General features: G+C 50.2%; 8 protein-coding genes and 1 non-coding gene across 9 annotated transcripts; 3 read left to right on the plus strand and 6 right to left on the minus strand.

The window, feature by feature from the left end:
* Positions 1-465, minus strand: APUU_21268A (uncharacterized protein; the record flags this gene model as incomplete). The annotated part of the gene is made up of 1 exon (XM_041700001.1): positions 1-465. One exon carries the CDS (start codon positions 463-465, stop codon positions 1-3), a length of 465 nt encoding a protein of 154 aa, XP_041553030.1.
* A 641-nt stretch (positions 466-1,106) lies between these two features.
* Positions 1,107-1,559, minus strand: APUU_21269A (uncharacterized protein; the record flags this gene model as incomplete). The annotated part of the gene is made up of 1 exon (XM_041700002.1): positions 1,107-1,559. One exon carries the CDS (start codon positions 1,557-1,559, stop codon positions 1,107-1,109), a length of 453 nt encoding a protein of 150 aa, XP_041553031.1.
* Positions 1,560-1,823: 264 nt separating this feature from the next.
* On the minus strand, positions 1,824-4,105 carry APUU_21270A (Zn(II)2Cys6 transcription factor; the record flags this gene model as incomplete). The annotated part of the gene is made up of 3 exons (XM_041700003.1): positions 1,824-2,744; positions 2,791-3,659; positions 3,709-4,105. The coding sequence occupies 3 exons, from the start codon at positions 4,103-4,105 to the stop codon at positions 1,824-1,826; spliced, it is 2,187 nt and encodes a 728-aa protein (XP_041553032.1).
* Positions 4,106-4,257: 152 nt separating this feature from the next.
* On the plus strand, positions 4,258-5,258 carry APUU_21271S (uncharacterized protein; the record flags this gene model as incomplete). Its single annotated transcript, XM_041700004.1, has 3 exons — positions 4,258-4,556; positions 4,606-5,122; positions 5,175-5,258. The coding sequence occupies 3 exons, from the start codon at positions 4,258-4,260 to the stop codon at positions 5,256-5,258; spliced, it is 900 nt and encodes a 299-aa protein (XP_041553033.1).
* Positions 5,259-5,861: 603 nt separating this feature from the next.
* Positions 5,862-7,048, plus strand: APUU_21272S (uncharacterized protein; the record flags this gene model as incomplete). The annotated part of the gene is made up of 2 exons (XM_041700005.1): positions 5,862-6,215; positions 6,269-7,048. The coding sequence occupies 2 exons, from the start codon at positions 5,862-5,864 to the stop codon at positions 7,046-7,048; spliced, it is 1,134 nt and encodes a 377-aa protein (XP_041553034.1).
* Positions 7,049-7,644: 596 nt separating this feature from the next.
* Positions 7,645-8,227, minus strand: APUU_21273A (uncharacterized protein; the record flags this gene model as incomplete). Its single annotated transcript, XM_041700006.1, has 3 exons — positions 7,645-7,958; positions 8,012-8,062; positions 8,113-8,227. 3 exons carry the CDS (start codon positions 8,225-8,227, stop codon positions 7,645-7,647), a joined length of 480 nt encoding a protein of 159 aa, XP_041553035.1.
* Positions 8,228-8,856: 629 nt separating this feature from the next.
* Positions 8,857-8,929, minus strand: APUU_t20013A. The gene has a single exon. It is a non-coding gene; the product is annotated as a tRNA-Thr (tRNA).
* Positions 8,930-9,336: 407 nt separating this feature from the next.
* On the plus strand, positions 9,337-10,260 carry APUU_21274S (uncharacterized protein; the record flags this gene model as incomplete). Its single annotated transcript, XM_041700008.1, has 1 exon — positions 9,337-10,260. One exon carries the CDS (start codon positions 9,337-9,339, stop codon positions 10,258-10,260), a length of 924 nt encoding a protein of 307 aa, XP_041553036.1.
* Positions 10,261-13,043: 2,783 nt separating this feature from the next.
* APUU_21275A (uncharacterized protein) lies at positions 13,044-13,462 on the minus strand (the record flags this gene model as incomplete). Its single annotated transcript, XM_041700009.1, has 2 exons — positions 13,044-13,336; positions 13,390-13,462. The coding sequence occupies 2 exons, from the start codon at positions 13,460-13,462 to the stop codon at positions 13,044-13,046; spliced, it is 366 nt and encodes a 121-aa protein (XP_041553037.1).
* Positions 13,463-14,156: the final 694 nt, after the last annotated feature.

Genomic DNA, 14,156 nt, shown 5'->3' on the forward strand with positions numbered 1-14,156 from the left:
TCACCGCACCGCTTTCTCCAACTGGCGATGTCGGACATGCATACTGAGAATGTCCCCAATACAGGTCAACTGAACGACGAGAATCAACGCTCCTGCTACCAAATTCACTGCAATAAAGATGGTCCAGACACCCATTGCCGCACATATCACAACAGGATTCATACTCCGGCCAGAAAATTGCCTCAACCCCCGAAACAGGGTGAAATCGAGTTGCAGAATCCACCATCCTTCCAGTAGCTGTAAGCCCAATATGCCGAGGTAGACAGTGAGAACACCGAATTTGCGCAGGGCGGAAGTCAGATGAGGTTCAAGCCATTTTAGATAGACGACGTTCCAGGTCTTTGAGGGGTTGATTATGGCAGTGGTATTCGGGGCTGCTTGAACTGTCATCAACCAGAATGCGATGAGGACGATAGCGAGAACCCAGAACAGAGGCTGAGAGAGGGGCTCGATAACGTCGGGCATTTTGATTTGAGGGAGAGTAACTCGTGAGAAGAGAAGAGAAGAACACGAGAGGACCTGGTCAGCGACACGTGATGAACAGATATACCCTGGCTATAATATCATTATTATAAGATTAATGCGAAGTATCGAAATGTTTCCAGAAGAACCGGATTGTATTGCTGCATGGAGTACACCGTTAGATCATTACTGTATACAAATTATAAGTTACCTGCTAGATGATGGGAAATTTCATAACATGGTTATTAAGTTGACCGATCCGGTACATATTTTGGCAGTAGCAAGGAATCATGATAATTACAAGATACTGATATGGTGTTGAAAGAACCCCGGACAGGCGAGCTGGTCGCCAATATCCCCGTCGCCGAGAGTAAGCGAGGTATGAGGTATGACTTACAGCTGCCGTGATAGTATGCCGTTATATTTCAATCTCAACAGTCTCCTAAAAAGCATGACAATGTCCGCGGAATGGAGTCGATATGCTATCTACGACGGGCCTCTGTCTCATTTCCTTCGCGTCTAGCTAGCTAGGACATATGAGCAGTGTTTATATTATTCTCATGCTACAGTAAAAGACGAGGGCGGGTAATGTTCGCAGATACTTATTTCCATTGAATAACTAAATACATATAAACACAAACGATTCAGGTCGAACACTGATCCGCCTGCTCATAAAACTCCCTATCCTTCTCGACATAATACCCATCCCTAACATTCTCCTCTCCCTCCTCATAGTCAGCCAAATACCTAAAATCCTCCACACAACTCTGCGCCATCTTCACGTACTCCCGCCCCAGCATCTGATACAGCACACGTACAACATAGTGCTGCGACGGACCAGGCCATGTCCCAAAGACACAGCCCGTCTCGAACTTGAGGAATTTGTCTTCTGGGATTGTTGCGACGAGTGTCAGGCTTAGATGGGCTGGTGGGAATGGGACGTCTTCGTGGACCTCGTGGTCGTAGCGGGGGATCTTGGTGGTTGTTTCCAGCTCGGTGGTGTAGATTGTGCATGTGGATTCTGTCGCCTCGCGGAGGATTAGGGACCAGCGTGTGTCTGGGCAGTGGCCCTGGGCGACGTGGATTTCGAGTGTCATTTTGGTTGGTTGTTTGATAGGTATTAGGCTGGCCTGATGGGAGATATTGGAATAGTACGATGGGAGTTAGAAGAACAGAGCCTATTTATGCATCTGTGTACAATACTTCCCATTCAGCCTTGTTTATACTTCATTGTGTACTGTTGTTAATTGTGATTGGGAACATCAAGACAATATTCATTATGTGTCAGCTTCATTCATCAGTCATTGATAACCAGGCTATCAATTATACTTCTTGTCAATGCCTCTAGTGAATGAATAAAGCTAACTCAACATCAGCACCTTCGTTCTATCCTCAACAATAGCCCTCCAATAACTCGTCGTCCGATTCCTCGCCGACGGACCCGCACGCCAGACCTCCTCAACCACATCCATCCCAGTCCGTAAAGCTTCAATCCCATAAACCTCCATGTGGTCATGCCATCGCCGAAACCGATCCTGCAGCGCGCTATCAAACGCCTCACTAGCCGCCACAAACGCGGGCCAGTAGAGCGGGGCCGCGAGGATATTCGTCTCGATCTTTATCCTCTCCATTGCCTCTATACTCTCCAGGACGGATTTCACGTACGGCTGGAGGAAGCGGTGGCTTAGGAGACGGATGTGCTGCGCGAAGTAGATGATTAAGGCGTTGTGGAAGGCGATTGTCTGTTGGTGGATGATTTGGGAGTTTATGTTTGTTTGAACGGTGTCTTTGAAGAGTGCGTCGCCTCGCCATTCCATGATTGTATTTTCTAGCTCGTCGCACTCGGTGACTAGATGGTCTGGAATTAGCAGCCCTTGGCTTGGGCTTTGGGAGTCGTGGAGTTTATTGATGAGTTCTATGGCCTGCGTCAAGAGGAACAGCAAGTCGTACGGCACCCCGTATACAGTCTCGTAACTTGTAATGTGTGGATTATCTCCAGGACTGGACTGTATATTAAATGAATGTCTTCGGAGGAGGTCCCGGCAGAAGATATCCTGCGCGCTGTTGGGATCTGCTCCAGAAATTGTTGGGAAGAGCAAAGCGCGGTTCTTCAGCCGGCCGCGCGGACAGGTGCTTTCATATATTGTTCGAAGATATAAGTACTGACGATGCAGGCCTTGAGCCTTGCTTGAGTATCTGGTTTTCCAGCTCTGTGCGTGGTGGATGAAACGCAGTGCGCCGTCTAGATGTAGACCGCAAGTGTCGATATCACCGGATATAACCTATGAGGTTAGCAGGGAAAACCAACCCTATGTATTGTGGGCCTACATTAATGGTAACCATTGATAGCATTGTCGCTAGAAAGTCCTTATACTTGGGCAGTGGCCGGGAATAAAGGTCAGTCTCCATGGCATCTTTCAACAGCTCGATTGCTTTGCATCTGAACTCCTCTGCTGCTGCTTTCCACTCGATAGCTTCGTCTCTTCGAAGCTGTGATTTGCGGTAGTTGAATAGACAGAACGCGCTGATCGACAGGAGGGTGCTTAAGAGCGCCTTGCGGATTGCCGATGTGGATCCTGTGAGGCTGAGCTCACCAGCAGCTTGTAGAGCTTTTGGCAGATGGATTGTCTTCCACAGGCTCTTCTCGTTATCCACTACGCAGAATAGCTGGACGACTCTGTTGGCATAATGGTTGATCAAGAAGCGCTCGGTAGATGAAAGATATAGAGGCTCGGGGCATAAATTGGGAGATGGGACGGATATAGAATCATCATGAGCATGCAATAGCTGTGAGATACCGTCATGCTGTCCATTCTTGGGAGTATCTAAAGTCTCAGGATTCTGATCTGGAGATAGTGTCGTGTCCCCAAACAGTCCTGGTGCAGTGCCAGGCGGGACTATACCCGGGTCCTCGTCCACAGAACATGGACTTGAGTTCCAGAGAAGCGTCGGCGTAGAATGGCCTTGGTATAAAATAATGTGACCGTCATTCTGACGTTCGTCGCTCGAAGGCTCGACAGAGCTACTTGTGGTGGTTCTCTCGACATGGGCATCCAAATCAGCGCCAAAAACACCAAAACCAGAAATAAAAAGCGACACGCCAGTCCGATCAGCCTGTTTACGATGCGACTCCAATGCATCAAGCCTGGCTAGGATCTCCTCCACCCGAGAGAAGGGGATGGGAGTGCGATGTGGGCCTGCTGGTATCAACCCAGGAATTGGACAAACATGGATAGAATCACATACTCAGCGCCACTCGACTTCGCTGCGACTGTGCAATCTGGTAAGAGAGATCGGAGTCGGCATCTTGGTTGATGACCCACCGCAGTCGCACGTTGTAGCCCTCGCATTCACGGCCATTGCGTCGGCATTGACGGCAGGCTGGTCTGTCCTCGTCGCATTTTACTTTGCGGGCTCGACATGTCCAACAGCCACTGTATGTCTTGTGATGTCTGCGCAGGGTGTTGGACATGGAGATGGCACAGAGTTGAGTGGTAGACCGCGTCGAGGGAGGTAGATGGAACAGGAAAAGACGAGCGAGCAGGAAATAAGACCGGCCGGATTGCTTATGTGTGAAGCAGCAAAGACTGCGGGGCGAGTTGGAGTTGGTGCAGTTGGAGATTGCTTGCCCTGATTCGGTCATCGTAACCGGCTCGCTTGGTCTTGCCGTTTATATGAGTAGGTGTACTTTGTTGAAGGGAGTATATCCCACGCTCAAATATGGCACTGCATGCATCTAAACCTTTAGATATTAGATATCTTACATCTGACATCCATTCCAACAACTACATCACCATGTCGACCATCAGCCTCACAACAACCAACGTCGCCAGCGACCTTGCTACCGGCAAGGAAGACGTCGAGCAGAAAGAAGTCGAGCAGAACAAGCCCACCGTCACAGACAGGTTCGCAACAGGCGGCTACTCCTTCCCCGGCCTCCCCCAGTTCGACGACCCCCACAGAAAACGACAATGGCAACTCGAGCACATGGCCGGCGCGTTCCGAGTGTTCGCCCGAAAGGGCTTCACAGAGGGAACCGCAGGGCATATTAGCGTCAGGGATCCTGTGCAGCCAGATACTTTCTGGATAAATCCGTGCGTTCGTGATCATCATGGATGTTCAGTATGGTATCTAACGGAACAGACTCGGAGTACACTTCGCCATGCTCAAGGCAAGCGACATGGTCCAGGTCAATGAAAATGGCCGTGTTATCGGAGGAAATAAAGTAGCTGTTAATTCAGCTGGATTCCAGATCCACAGCGCGATTCACAAGGCTTGTCCGGATGTACATGCTGCCTGTCATACACATTCGCCGGCGGGCAAGGCGTGGTCGACCTTCGGACGGCCGCTGGACATTATTAACCAGGATACTTGTATCTTTTGGGGTATCCAGGCAGTCTATAAAAACTTTGGCGGAGTTGTGCTGGAGCAGGACGAGGGGCAAAGAATTGCGAAGGCGTTAGGAGAGGATAAGAAAGTGGCTATTCTGCAGAACCACGGGCTTCTTACTACCGGGGCAACTGTTGATGAGGCGGCTTATCTGTTTACGCTGCTGGAGCGGTCGTGCGAAGTGCAGTTGATGGTGGAGAGTGCTGGTTTGCCAAAGAAGATTGTGGGTGACAGTGAGGCTGAGTACACGGCCAAAGTCAACGCAGACCCGGTAGGCTTCTTGTTCGCTTATGGTGTTAATACTGACTGTTATGATATTCCAGGAGACTCTTTACATAGAGTTCCAGCCAGACTTTGAGTACGAAATCTGGAAGTCCGAGGGCGAATTGAGAAAGGGGACCCCTTGAGGCACCGTATGGTACCATATGTATTACTCGTAGGATTCATCTTAGTTTGAGTATTTCAATCTTATTTCTCGATATGTGTCGAGTAAAATGCAAAAATTCCATTTCCGATTCGGGTCCGTGATGCTGGCAGAATAGCTGCTGCGGTTGAAGACTGTTTGGCAGTCCAACAACACCTTCGATTATGCACGGATACGCGGAGACTCTTGTCCTGGTAATGGAGAGCGATAGCCAACAGCTTTGAGGGTTGATGCAGGTGGAATACTGGAGAATGCAGAGTCCACCTGCATAGATGGAAAAGCCTCGAGTCCCGATAAGGCTCATGACCAGAGATGTAGTCTACGCTCAGGATTACCGGATCAGTGATGCAAACAACGCGTATCATCGGTGGGCTGAAGCTCGGACTGTGTTTCCATTCTGAGGCGAGATGCCCAGATGCTCTTACCCAACTGATTCCTGGTTCGTCCAGCTGCTGCAGGTCCCATAGATTGCTGAAATGATAAATATCACATCAACTTTCTGTTCGAATGCCCTCCCGCCGCCATAGTCTATCAACCATACTCATCTCTTTACACACATTCATAGCTCATACAAAGAACAAGCAAAATGATCGAAACAAAGTCCGCCTTTAGCGAAGTCCCCTCCTATTCCAAGCCCACCACATCCGTCAGCACCCAGGCAGTCGAGTACCTCGAACAAGAACCCCCCATCCCGCCCTTCGACCCAGCAATCCACTTGAACTTCCAACCCCCTGCCAAACGGTACACCTTTACTGAGCTCGGACTCCCTGTCCCAAAGGGCGTTCCAGACCTCTGCTACACAGAGCCCTTCCAGCTCTTCTCCGAGGAAGGAGTCCGCATGCTCCGCCGAGAGATATTCCGCCGTTCATTCCTGGATAAGTATATGCGATCCTGGGAACGAGCACCATGCATTATCACCGGATTCTCTCTTTATGATGAGGTGTGCAACTTTCCCTTACCTTCAGCTAATATTGCACGATGTTAATAAGAAAGGACGCAACATTCATAAAACAAGCAATGACCCACCCCGTCACCCAAGCCGCCGTGAACTTCGCCTTCGGGGCCGAACTCCAATTCCGAAACGGGATTAACGACATGGGGTACGTAAACGTACAGCTCGGAGCAGAGGGGATGAAAGGCGTTTACAGGCTCGGTGAAACTCCGTCGAAATCGCTTCCAGCTGGTGAGCAGATGAGTGTCTCTGAGTACGACGACGTTCCCATCGACGGGTGGCATAAGGACCAGACCCCCGTTGTACTTGTGCTCATGCTAAGTGATACATCGACCATGGCAGGCGGGGAGACGGCCGTGCGCATTGGCGATGGGAACGTGATTAATGCTGCGGGGGCTGGGATGGGCGCTGGTGTGATGATGGCTGGTGCGTATCTGGAGCATGCGGCGCTCAGGGCGAGTAACTGTCTGGAACGGGTGAGTATGGTGAACAGTTACAACTTTGCGGATCCGAATGCAGACGACACGGGGACGTCGTTGGCGAGTGTGCATTATACACATGATAGCCATGCCATGATCCGGAATCTGTTTATGGAGCAGAAGTTGACGAGACTACGGGACCGGTGTGATATTGCCCTGCGGCGCGTCCAGGAGAGGAGACGGAGGGGGGAGGATCCGGATAGGGAGGAGATTGAGGGCTGGATTAGGGATCAGATTCACTTTTTGAAGCATACTGGATGGGAGACCTTTCATCGTATTCCGGATTATGTTCATACGACGAGGCCGGAGGGTGCGTTGAGGGATTATCTTGCTGATGTGTAGCTGAGTGTATAGCTTATGATGTGCCTACTGTTCAGAATGTGAAGTCTTTGACTATCAGTCTATCTCAGTTAACTTCAGCATCAGACTAGTTTCATACACAAACAGCTCTAACAGTAAATCATTCCCAAGGTTGATCTGGGGTATATGGAGGGGGCGTTGACGACTGGGGATAGGGGGGCTAAGGAGGTGAAGTAGTTTGCTTCCATTGCTAGTTCTAAGCTTACTCTGTCTCTAGTCCAATAGGTTTACAATACTCGTATTGGAATGAATTAATATTAGTCCATCAATATCTTGAAGGTGAAAAATGAACATTTAGCTCGAAGATATTCGGTTCGTTGCACCATCCTCTGGGTTCCTCTAAGTGCATTGAATTTTATCTCGCGGAGTGTGTTATGAACATAAGAGAATTCATGAAGAGAATTGTTTGAGATCAATATGTAATTATCTGTCAATTACAGAACCTGCAACAGGCCCAGACATAAGGAGCGACAAACACAGCAGTGCTAACTAACATCACATCGACTATATACAGTGGGGTGACAAAAGTATTCGAAAACCCTCAGCGAAAAGGCTCGCCTGATTAAACATCAAAGAATCTAGTTAAACTCCTTAACCCAGAGGTTAACGGCCTTGTAGGTGCTGCTGTGAGCACCGTACCAGTAGACGGTCTTGACCTTGGCATCGCCATAGCCCTCGATGGCGAAGTAGTCCTTGCCCGCATGGGTGAAGTAGCCGTCGTCGTTGCGGCCAAAGTCGACGGTGCTGGCGCCCTCGGGGGTGTTTCCGGAGTGGGGGACGGTGAACTCCGCGGGGAGAACGGTCTTCTCGACGATGTAGAGGTTCTGGAAGGCCGTGGGGACAGCGTCCTGGCGGGTGAATGAGACCGCGCCGGTGTCGGGGGTGGCGTTGACTGTTTTGTTAGTTGAACTGGCTTGGTTGGAGTTGTGCTTGATGGTTGCTTACAGATGGCGATCTCGGTCTTGTTGGTGACGTCGCCGCCGACGTACAGGTATTCTGGACATGTTAGACGGTTCGATTAAATGAGTACAGTAGCGGTGACATACGGCCGTCGGTCACGACAGTGCTGCCGCCATCAGCGACGAGGGTGAAGGACTTGGGGAGGGTAGCGGCGGCAACGGCGCTGGCAAAGGCCGCGATGGTGGCGAGAGAGAACTTCATTTTGAATTGTGAGATGATTGTTGTAAGGTTGTCTTGTAAGATTGTCTAGTTGCCTGGTAGTTGGTAGTTGGCAGGGGGTATTTATGTTTATGCTTCAAGCACGTCAGGGCAGAGACGTTGACGTCGATTTAAGACATGCAGCGGTTAGTCTCCAGCCGGCTAAATTGTCATTCGTCTTGTTTGGGCGATCTCTGCTGGGCTGGAAATGGCGTCTTGCCTGCTCCACAACGTTGGGCCTCGTGCTCTTCTTGAGTATCTGCTCCGAGTCCAAGTCTGGTCCGGTCCACCGCCTCTCGCCCCATCGATCGATTGCCGAGTGGTTATAACTATAATAGATCATTGCATCATAATTTTAAGAGGTGGTTTAACGGAGAGAGAAAGAGAGTGACCGAGTGAGAAACACCAGATTGAAGCTGGAGTATCCGGATCATCCGGATATCTGGACAACAGCCCTAAGTTGTCTCAAAAATTGGCCCAGCGGCCAATATACAGATAGCGGTGTAGATCCGTTCGATTAATCAAGCTAGAAGCATTTCGAATAGCTCAACGTATACCAAAATAGCTGAGACCGGGCGATGATCCCCGGCTCGACAAAAAGACTACAAAAATGAATATATTATAATATGCCATGCCCTCACACGGGATTGAACCGTGGACCTCTCCATTACGAGTGGAGCGCTACTACGACTGAGCTATAAGGGCATTTTTGCACACCCACCGGCCACTACGTTTTATCAGCCCAGGCCCGGCAGCTCATTATAAGTATATAAGTATAATATGCATAATTACGACCTGAATGGCCTCCATTGTATTGGCCACCGGCACCTGCGCGCTCTTCGGGTCTGAACCAGGATCCACTAGGTCGCGTCGACGCGTCCAAGCCCTCATGAGGCTCATATAAGCCCCTGCTCACCAATCGACGGCAATTCTATCGTAGAGCACGAGTAGACTTGACAATACGACGCAGACACCATGTAGTGAATAGCATCCCGGTGCAGTGGGTGACCACAGGCACTTAGGGCTTGGCTAGGCTTCCGGTAGTATAAATATCGGTCCCCTGGCGTCTTTGTTTCTTCTCCCTTTCAAAACACTAACTACAAACTAGCAATATGAATGCAAGGACAGTGTTGAACCAATGCAAACACAATCCATTGCTACTATCCCCCTTCGGCATCTCGCGTTTCTCTACTGCACTCTCTCGGTCGTCCCCCTCGGCCTCACGGCTTAAAGAACGGCATTTCCCACCTTGCAGGCGCAAACCACATCCCACAGCTCATTTCTCAACATCAATCAGAATGAGCCCCGCCCCACCGACACATATTAACGGGGAGCCCCAACTATCCAACAGAACCCCAGACACCTTCACAAACCTTAATATGGCCGACCAGCTCGAGCGACTCATGCAAACAGACGGCTTCCGCAAATGGGGATTCGCTATCTACCGGTGCACATACGCCAGCGACTCAGACTGGGAGGCCTTTATAGCGCGCATCTACGAGCCTGTTAAAAGATATCTCAAGTATGACAACGGCCTGGACATGTTAGGCTCTTTCGCGCCCACGGTTATCCAAGACCGGGCAGCCTTCGAGGGCGCCACGACAGCCACAGTCCGCGAACACTTCATCAACACCTGGGTGCCGGGTGCTTTTCCGGTGGAGAATCCGGGTTTAGATATGGGTATCTTACCTAATGCAGAAGTAGGCAGGTATCGGTTTTTTATTATGGTGGATGAGGAGAGTCTGCGGTCTGTTTTGGATGCGCCGGAGAACCGGATTAATCAGACTGGTTTTGTTCGGCTGGTGCAGGCGGATTGGGGTTCTATCAGGTCCCGTGTCGATAATGAAGAGGATGATGATGGAATTGTATATACACCAGAAGAATGTGAGCCGCTGGAGGGGTGTACAAAGGAGGATGTCGGGTGGATGAAGGTGCACTATGACCGTGTCGAGACAGTGGGGTATTTGGATATCAGGATGCATTGGGACTGGGAGGACCATTATTCTCGGCCACCAGAGATTGCGGAGCTCTTGTAGGTGTCGTCTACGATGGCTGATATAATGCAAGTACTAGTAACTAGTTCATCTAAAAAATCCTAAAGTACGTGATCGGTAGCAAAACACGATGCAGCGCGCGGCCGGGAAGTTCCTCCCGCGAGGCCTGGCCAAGCCTGCAGGTCGTAGAGGCAGGATGCGCTGTGCCTGCAGAATTGTGACAGGTCAGAATTGTGAAGATAGAAGGAATGGGCTTCGATGTATGGCGTGAGCACCAAGTAGCGATATTCAGTCCTTACCATAGCCCGAAACAGGACTGTTCAGGCAAGAGCACACCGACACTCTGACACAGTGGCACAGACGGCGGGACTCAAAGCTCGTGCGAAGTTCTCATCCTGACGGCGGTCATTTTCTGTTTGTAGTAATGTAGTTGACCAGGGGCTGCATGACGGAAATGACGGAGCTGGAAAGCCAGGACTCTGGTCGGACCTCGGGCGTGAGGCCTGAATATTCACCGCATGAGGCTCTCAGTGAGGAATGCTTGCGATCGAGAGGGGCCAGGTCTGCAGTTCCGGACGTATTGACCGCGACTAATGTCCGTGGTGGCGGGTTCAGTTCCTGCCCAGTCGTCCAGTCAGGGGTAGTGCTGACGAGATTAAGGTCGGAGGAAGAGCTTCGATCAAAAGGAAATATTCTCCACAGCTGAAGGATCATGCAGCTGGAAGATACTGGTTGCTCATAGTCCTAGGAAGAAGGACCGGTGGCTGCCTGGTGTTCAGAGGCCACTGCAGCCTAAAGACGCCGGATACCTGGAAATGGCTGGGACAAGGTGCAGATGGCAGGTGTTCAATCCATGTAAAAGCCCACTTGCATGGCGGCTGAGCCTAGTATATCATTCCAATACACGCGAAGCGGTCCTACCCAAAATAACAAGCCGCCTGGTCTTGCTGGGCCACGAGCGCTGCATAATCGAGGGGATTGAGAGATTCCGCTGGGCAATTCCGATATCTGAGAGCAAGCCAAAGCCACCGCCGCCCAGCATGTTGAGTCATATTGACACAATTTGATTATACGTAAAATTTCTTCAGCTGCGTCAATCCTGAAGAGAGCCAACAAAGAGAACAAAGAAAGCTGTCGATTGATATACGCGCCCACCTCCATTCCTGGATTAGCATGCGCCGAGGCCTCCTCGTTGTCAAGGAAACCTTGCCTCTTCCAGGTCCAAGGTTCTACTAGCTTGTCGCAGGATTAACTAGTGGGTTGGCTGCATTCTTCGTTCGCGTTCCATGTCTTTCCACCGTCGAGTATCTCGATCGATGAGTCGATAGCCCTTACAGTTGACGGCTCTGTTCTTGTCTTGTAGCTCCAAATGATGATCGGCAAGGTAGTATGCCAACGAGGGGATCCGAGTTGTAGTAGGATGAATATATTATCAAGTACAAAACGAAGAAAATTCCTGCGACGACCCATTTGGATCGGACCTTCACATCGATCGTGCCTTGAGTAGCCCTAATTTTCCCGACGATCAAATGTCGAGTCTCCGAATATATTCCGTCTCACAGTTTTGCGTACTCATTCCACGCAAGCTGAAGCCTGGTGGTTTCAGACTGGCAGAAATATCTAAACAATTTCACCACATTTTCGTGCAGGCGGCCTGGGAGGAACCGTTTTCTGGCGTAACACCGCCAATGCAATATGGCTGGATACAATAAGAGCTTTATGCCTACTATTCTCGCAGACTTAAGTATGGTACTTCTGCTACGACCACTCGGCCTCAATAAGTACCAAATCGGTAAGAAAAAGGGTTAAAGTCCGCGACCGGGGAACGACATCCGCGAGGACGTTGATCCAAAACGTGCAGCGGCGCGGATCCTCGGGAGAAATTCGTTGTTCCTGGGCATTTGTGATAGGTCATAAGCGTGAAGATGGTCGTACATGACTCCCCTGGGCCGAAGAGGCAGGAGGGAAGGAGGCTCATCGAAGTGGAGCCAACTTAGGGTTTTAGGTCCAAGCTATTGTGAACGGGCCCAAGCCCTGCAGTTCCAGGAATTGATTGATGCTTTGTTGCTCGGGCTGCATGCGATGGGATCTTCTGGGCTCTTCATGGCTCTTCATGCGGCAACTTCTCGGGTCGTGAGGTCATATTTCGAGCGTCCTGTCCGAAACAAAGCATCTGCGCCGATCGAGGGAGAATGTAGAAAAGGAAGGCCTATGGCAGCTGCGATGGCGATAATCTCTGGGTGGCTTGTCATCCAAGAGTCACTCCATGCACCTAGCCTCTTAGCACAGCGGCTCGAGCCCAGCGCATTCACGGCGGTGTTCAGTGGACCGATAGCACCCAGGACCTGTAAATTCTATATATCGAAAGTGATTGTAATTCGAATCGGCTAGCCAGCTCAATCTCTGTAGTTTTCTTCATTTCCTGGGTGAATATAGGTGGGAGGCGGGGCCGTCGCTATGAGGCCCCCTCGAGTTTGATATTCCCACAATTTCGACGCTGTGATTAAGGTTCAAGCTAGATCAGATGGCCAGTGATAGCTTTGTTTCAGAAGCAGCCCATGACCATCCGTATCGGCATGCTTCCTTCGACTTCGAAAGTGTTCTGCAGCTCGCCAGGATTTAAATCCCGATGAACGTGGCAACAGTGGAGATCATGATCAGCGAAAGGATGAGAGCGAGTAATTTCAATTTAGAATTGTTTGAAATAAATGATCCTATTATTAAATACAAGCAAAAAAGGCCCTTTAGCAGCCCTGGACAATACCTCTGTGGAAACTTTACGCAATCGACGAGCAAGTCCATGCAGCCCACTGCATAGGAAGAGCTCAAAGCTGAGCGAGATTATGCGTCGAGTCGTACACAGCACCATCCTTCGTGTAGACGTCCTCCCAGGCACTTTCGAGACTGTCATATCCCGACCGGAAAACGAAGGCAAGGAATTCCATCGCCTCGATGTCTAAGCAGGGGCCAAGTATACCGCGGGGCTTGAGATACCTCTCAAGCCTGCGAGATACGGCAGCAACAATGATGCCGAATTCTCCTCGTAGAGCGTCTGAGCCTCCTCGGATGGTTTGCTTGATTCGATACCTTGTGTCGTCGTCGAACCCCATGGACCAATCTGTAGAGTATTAGCTTGTGCGAAGCCGATATATGGTATATCGCAGCACTCACCTTTATACCTTTTAAGATCACCGCTCATGTGTGGAAGTGGCACCAGCCGGTCAGGTTGGGTTACTTGGCTCATGGTTGGAGCTGCAATCAGGCTGTAAATGCAGATGCTTGAGAGTGGTAGGGAATTGTAAAAGTGCAGATTGGAATTTTAAGGAGATTCGAGCGCTTTAAATACTCTCATTAGTACATAGTGAAGCTGAAAATATGATCAATCGACTTTTTTAATATTTTATCACGTCGAACCGGGCTTCGACCACCCGGCTAGAGGTTGGGTTTACCTGGAGGAAAACGAGTATACAGCCTTCGACGGAATAGTCAACACTCGCAGGTACATACCAGGGGATCGATCCGTGGCCATAAGTGGTAACAGGCGCGGGTTTGTGACAAACTCCGGTATGATAACCTTGTGAGGCGTGGTAAGTGGCCTCCTATTGAGTGGAGAATCTCGATACTCCTATAGCCGTCCTATTTCAGGACGGCGATTCAACTCTGTCTCGCGTCATACTGGAGCTCTTCAGTATGGAACAGTTACAGGACGGACAGACTGACTGGGTATCAACGGGCTATACCGAATTGGAAAACCAGGCCAGAAGCTAAAAGTGGGCCAGTACTTGCACGAATTATAACGGCTTTGGTGCCCCATCCGATGTGCTCGGCGTGACAAACAGGTTAAGTCATTTCCATATCGAGTCGAGACGAGCGAAGCCTTGCGGGCATGGTGGCTGATGGTGATAAGCTAGACCCATCATTCGCACCTCTCCAGTGCC

The sequence above is a fragment of the Aspergillus puulaauensis genome, chromosome 2 (assembly GCF_016861865.1).
Source record: "Aspergillus puulaauensis MK2 DNA, chromosome 2, nearly complete sequence".
Taxonomy (NCBI): Eukaryota; Fungi; Ascomycota; class Eurotiomycetes; order Eurotiales; family Aspergillaceae; genus Aspergillus; species Aspergillus puulaauensis.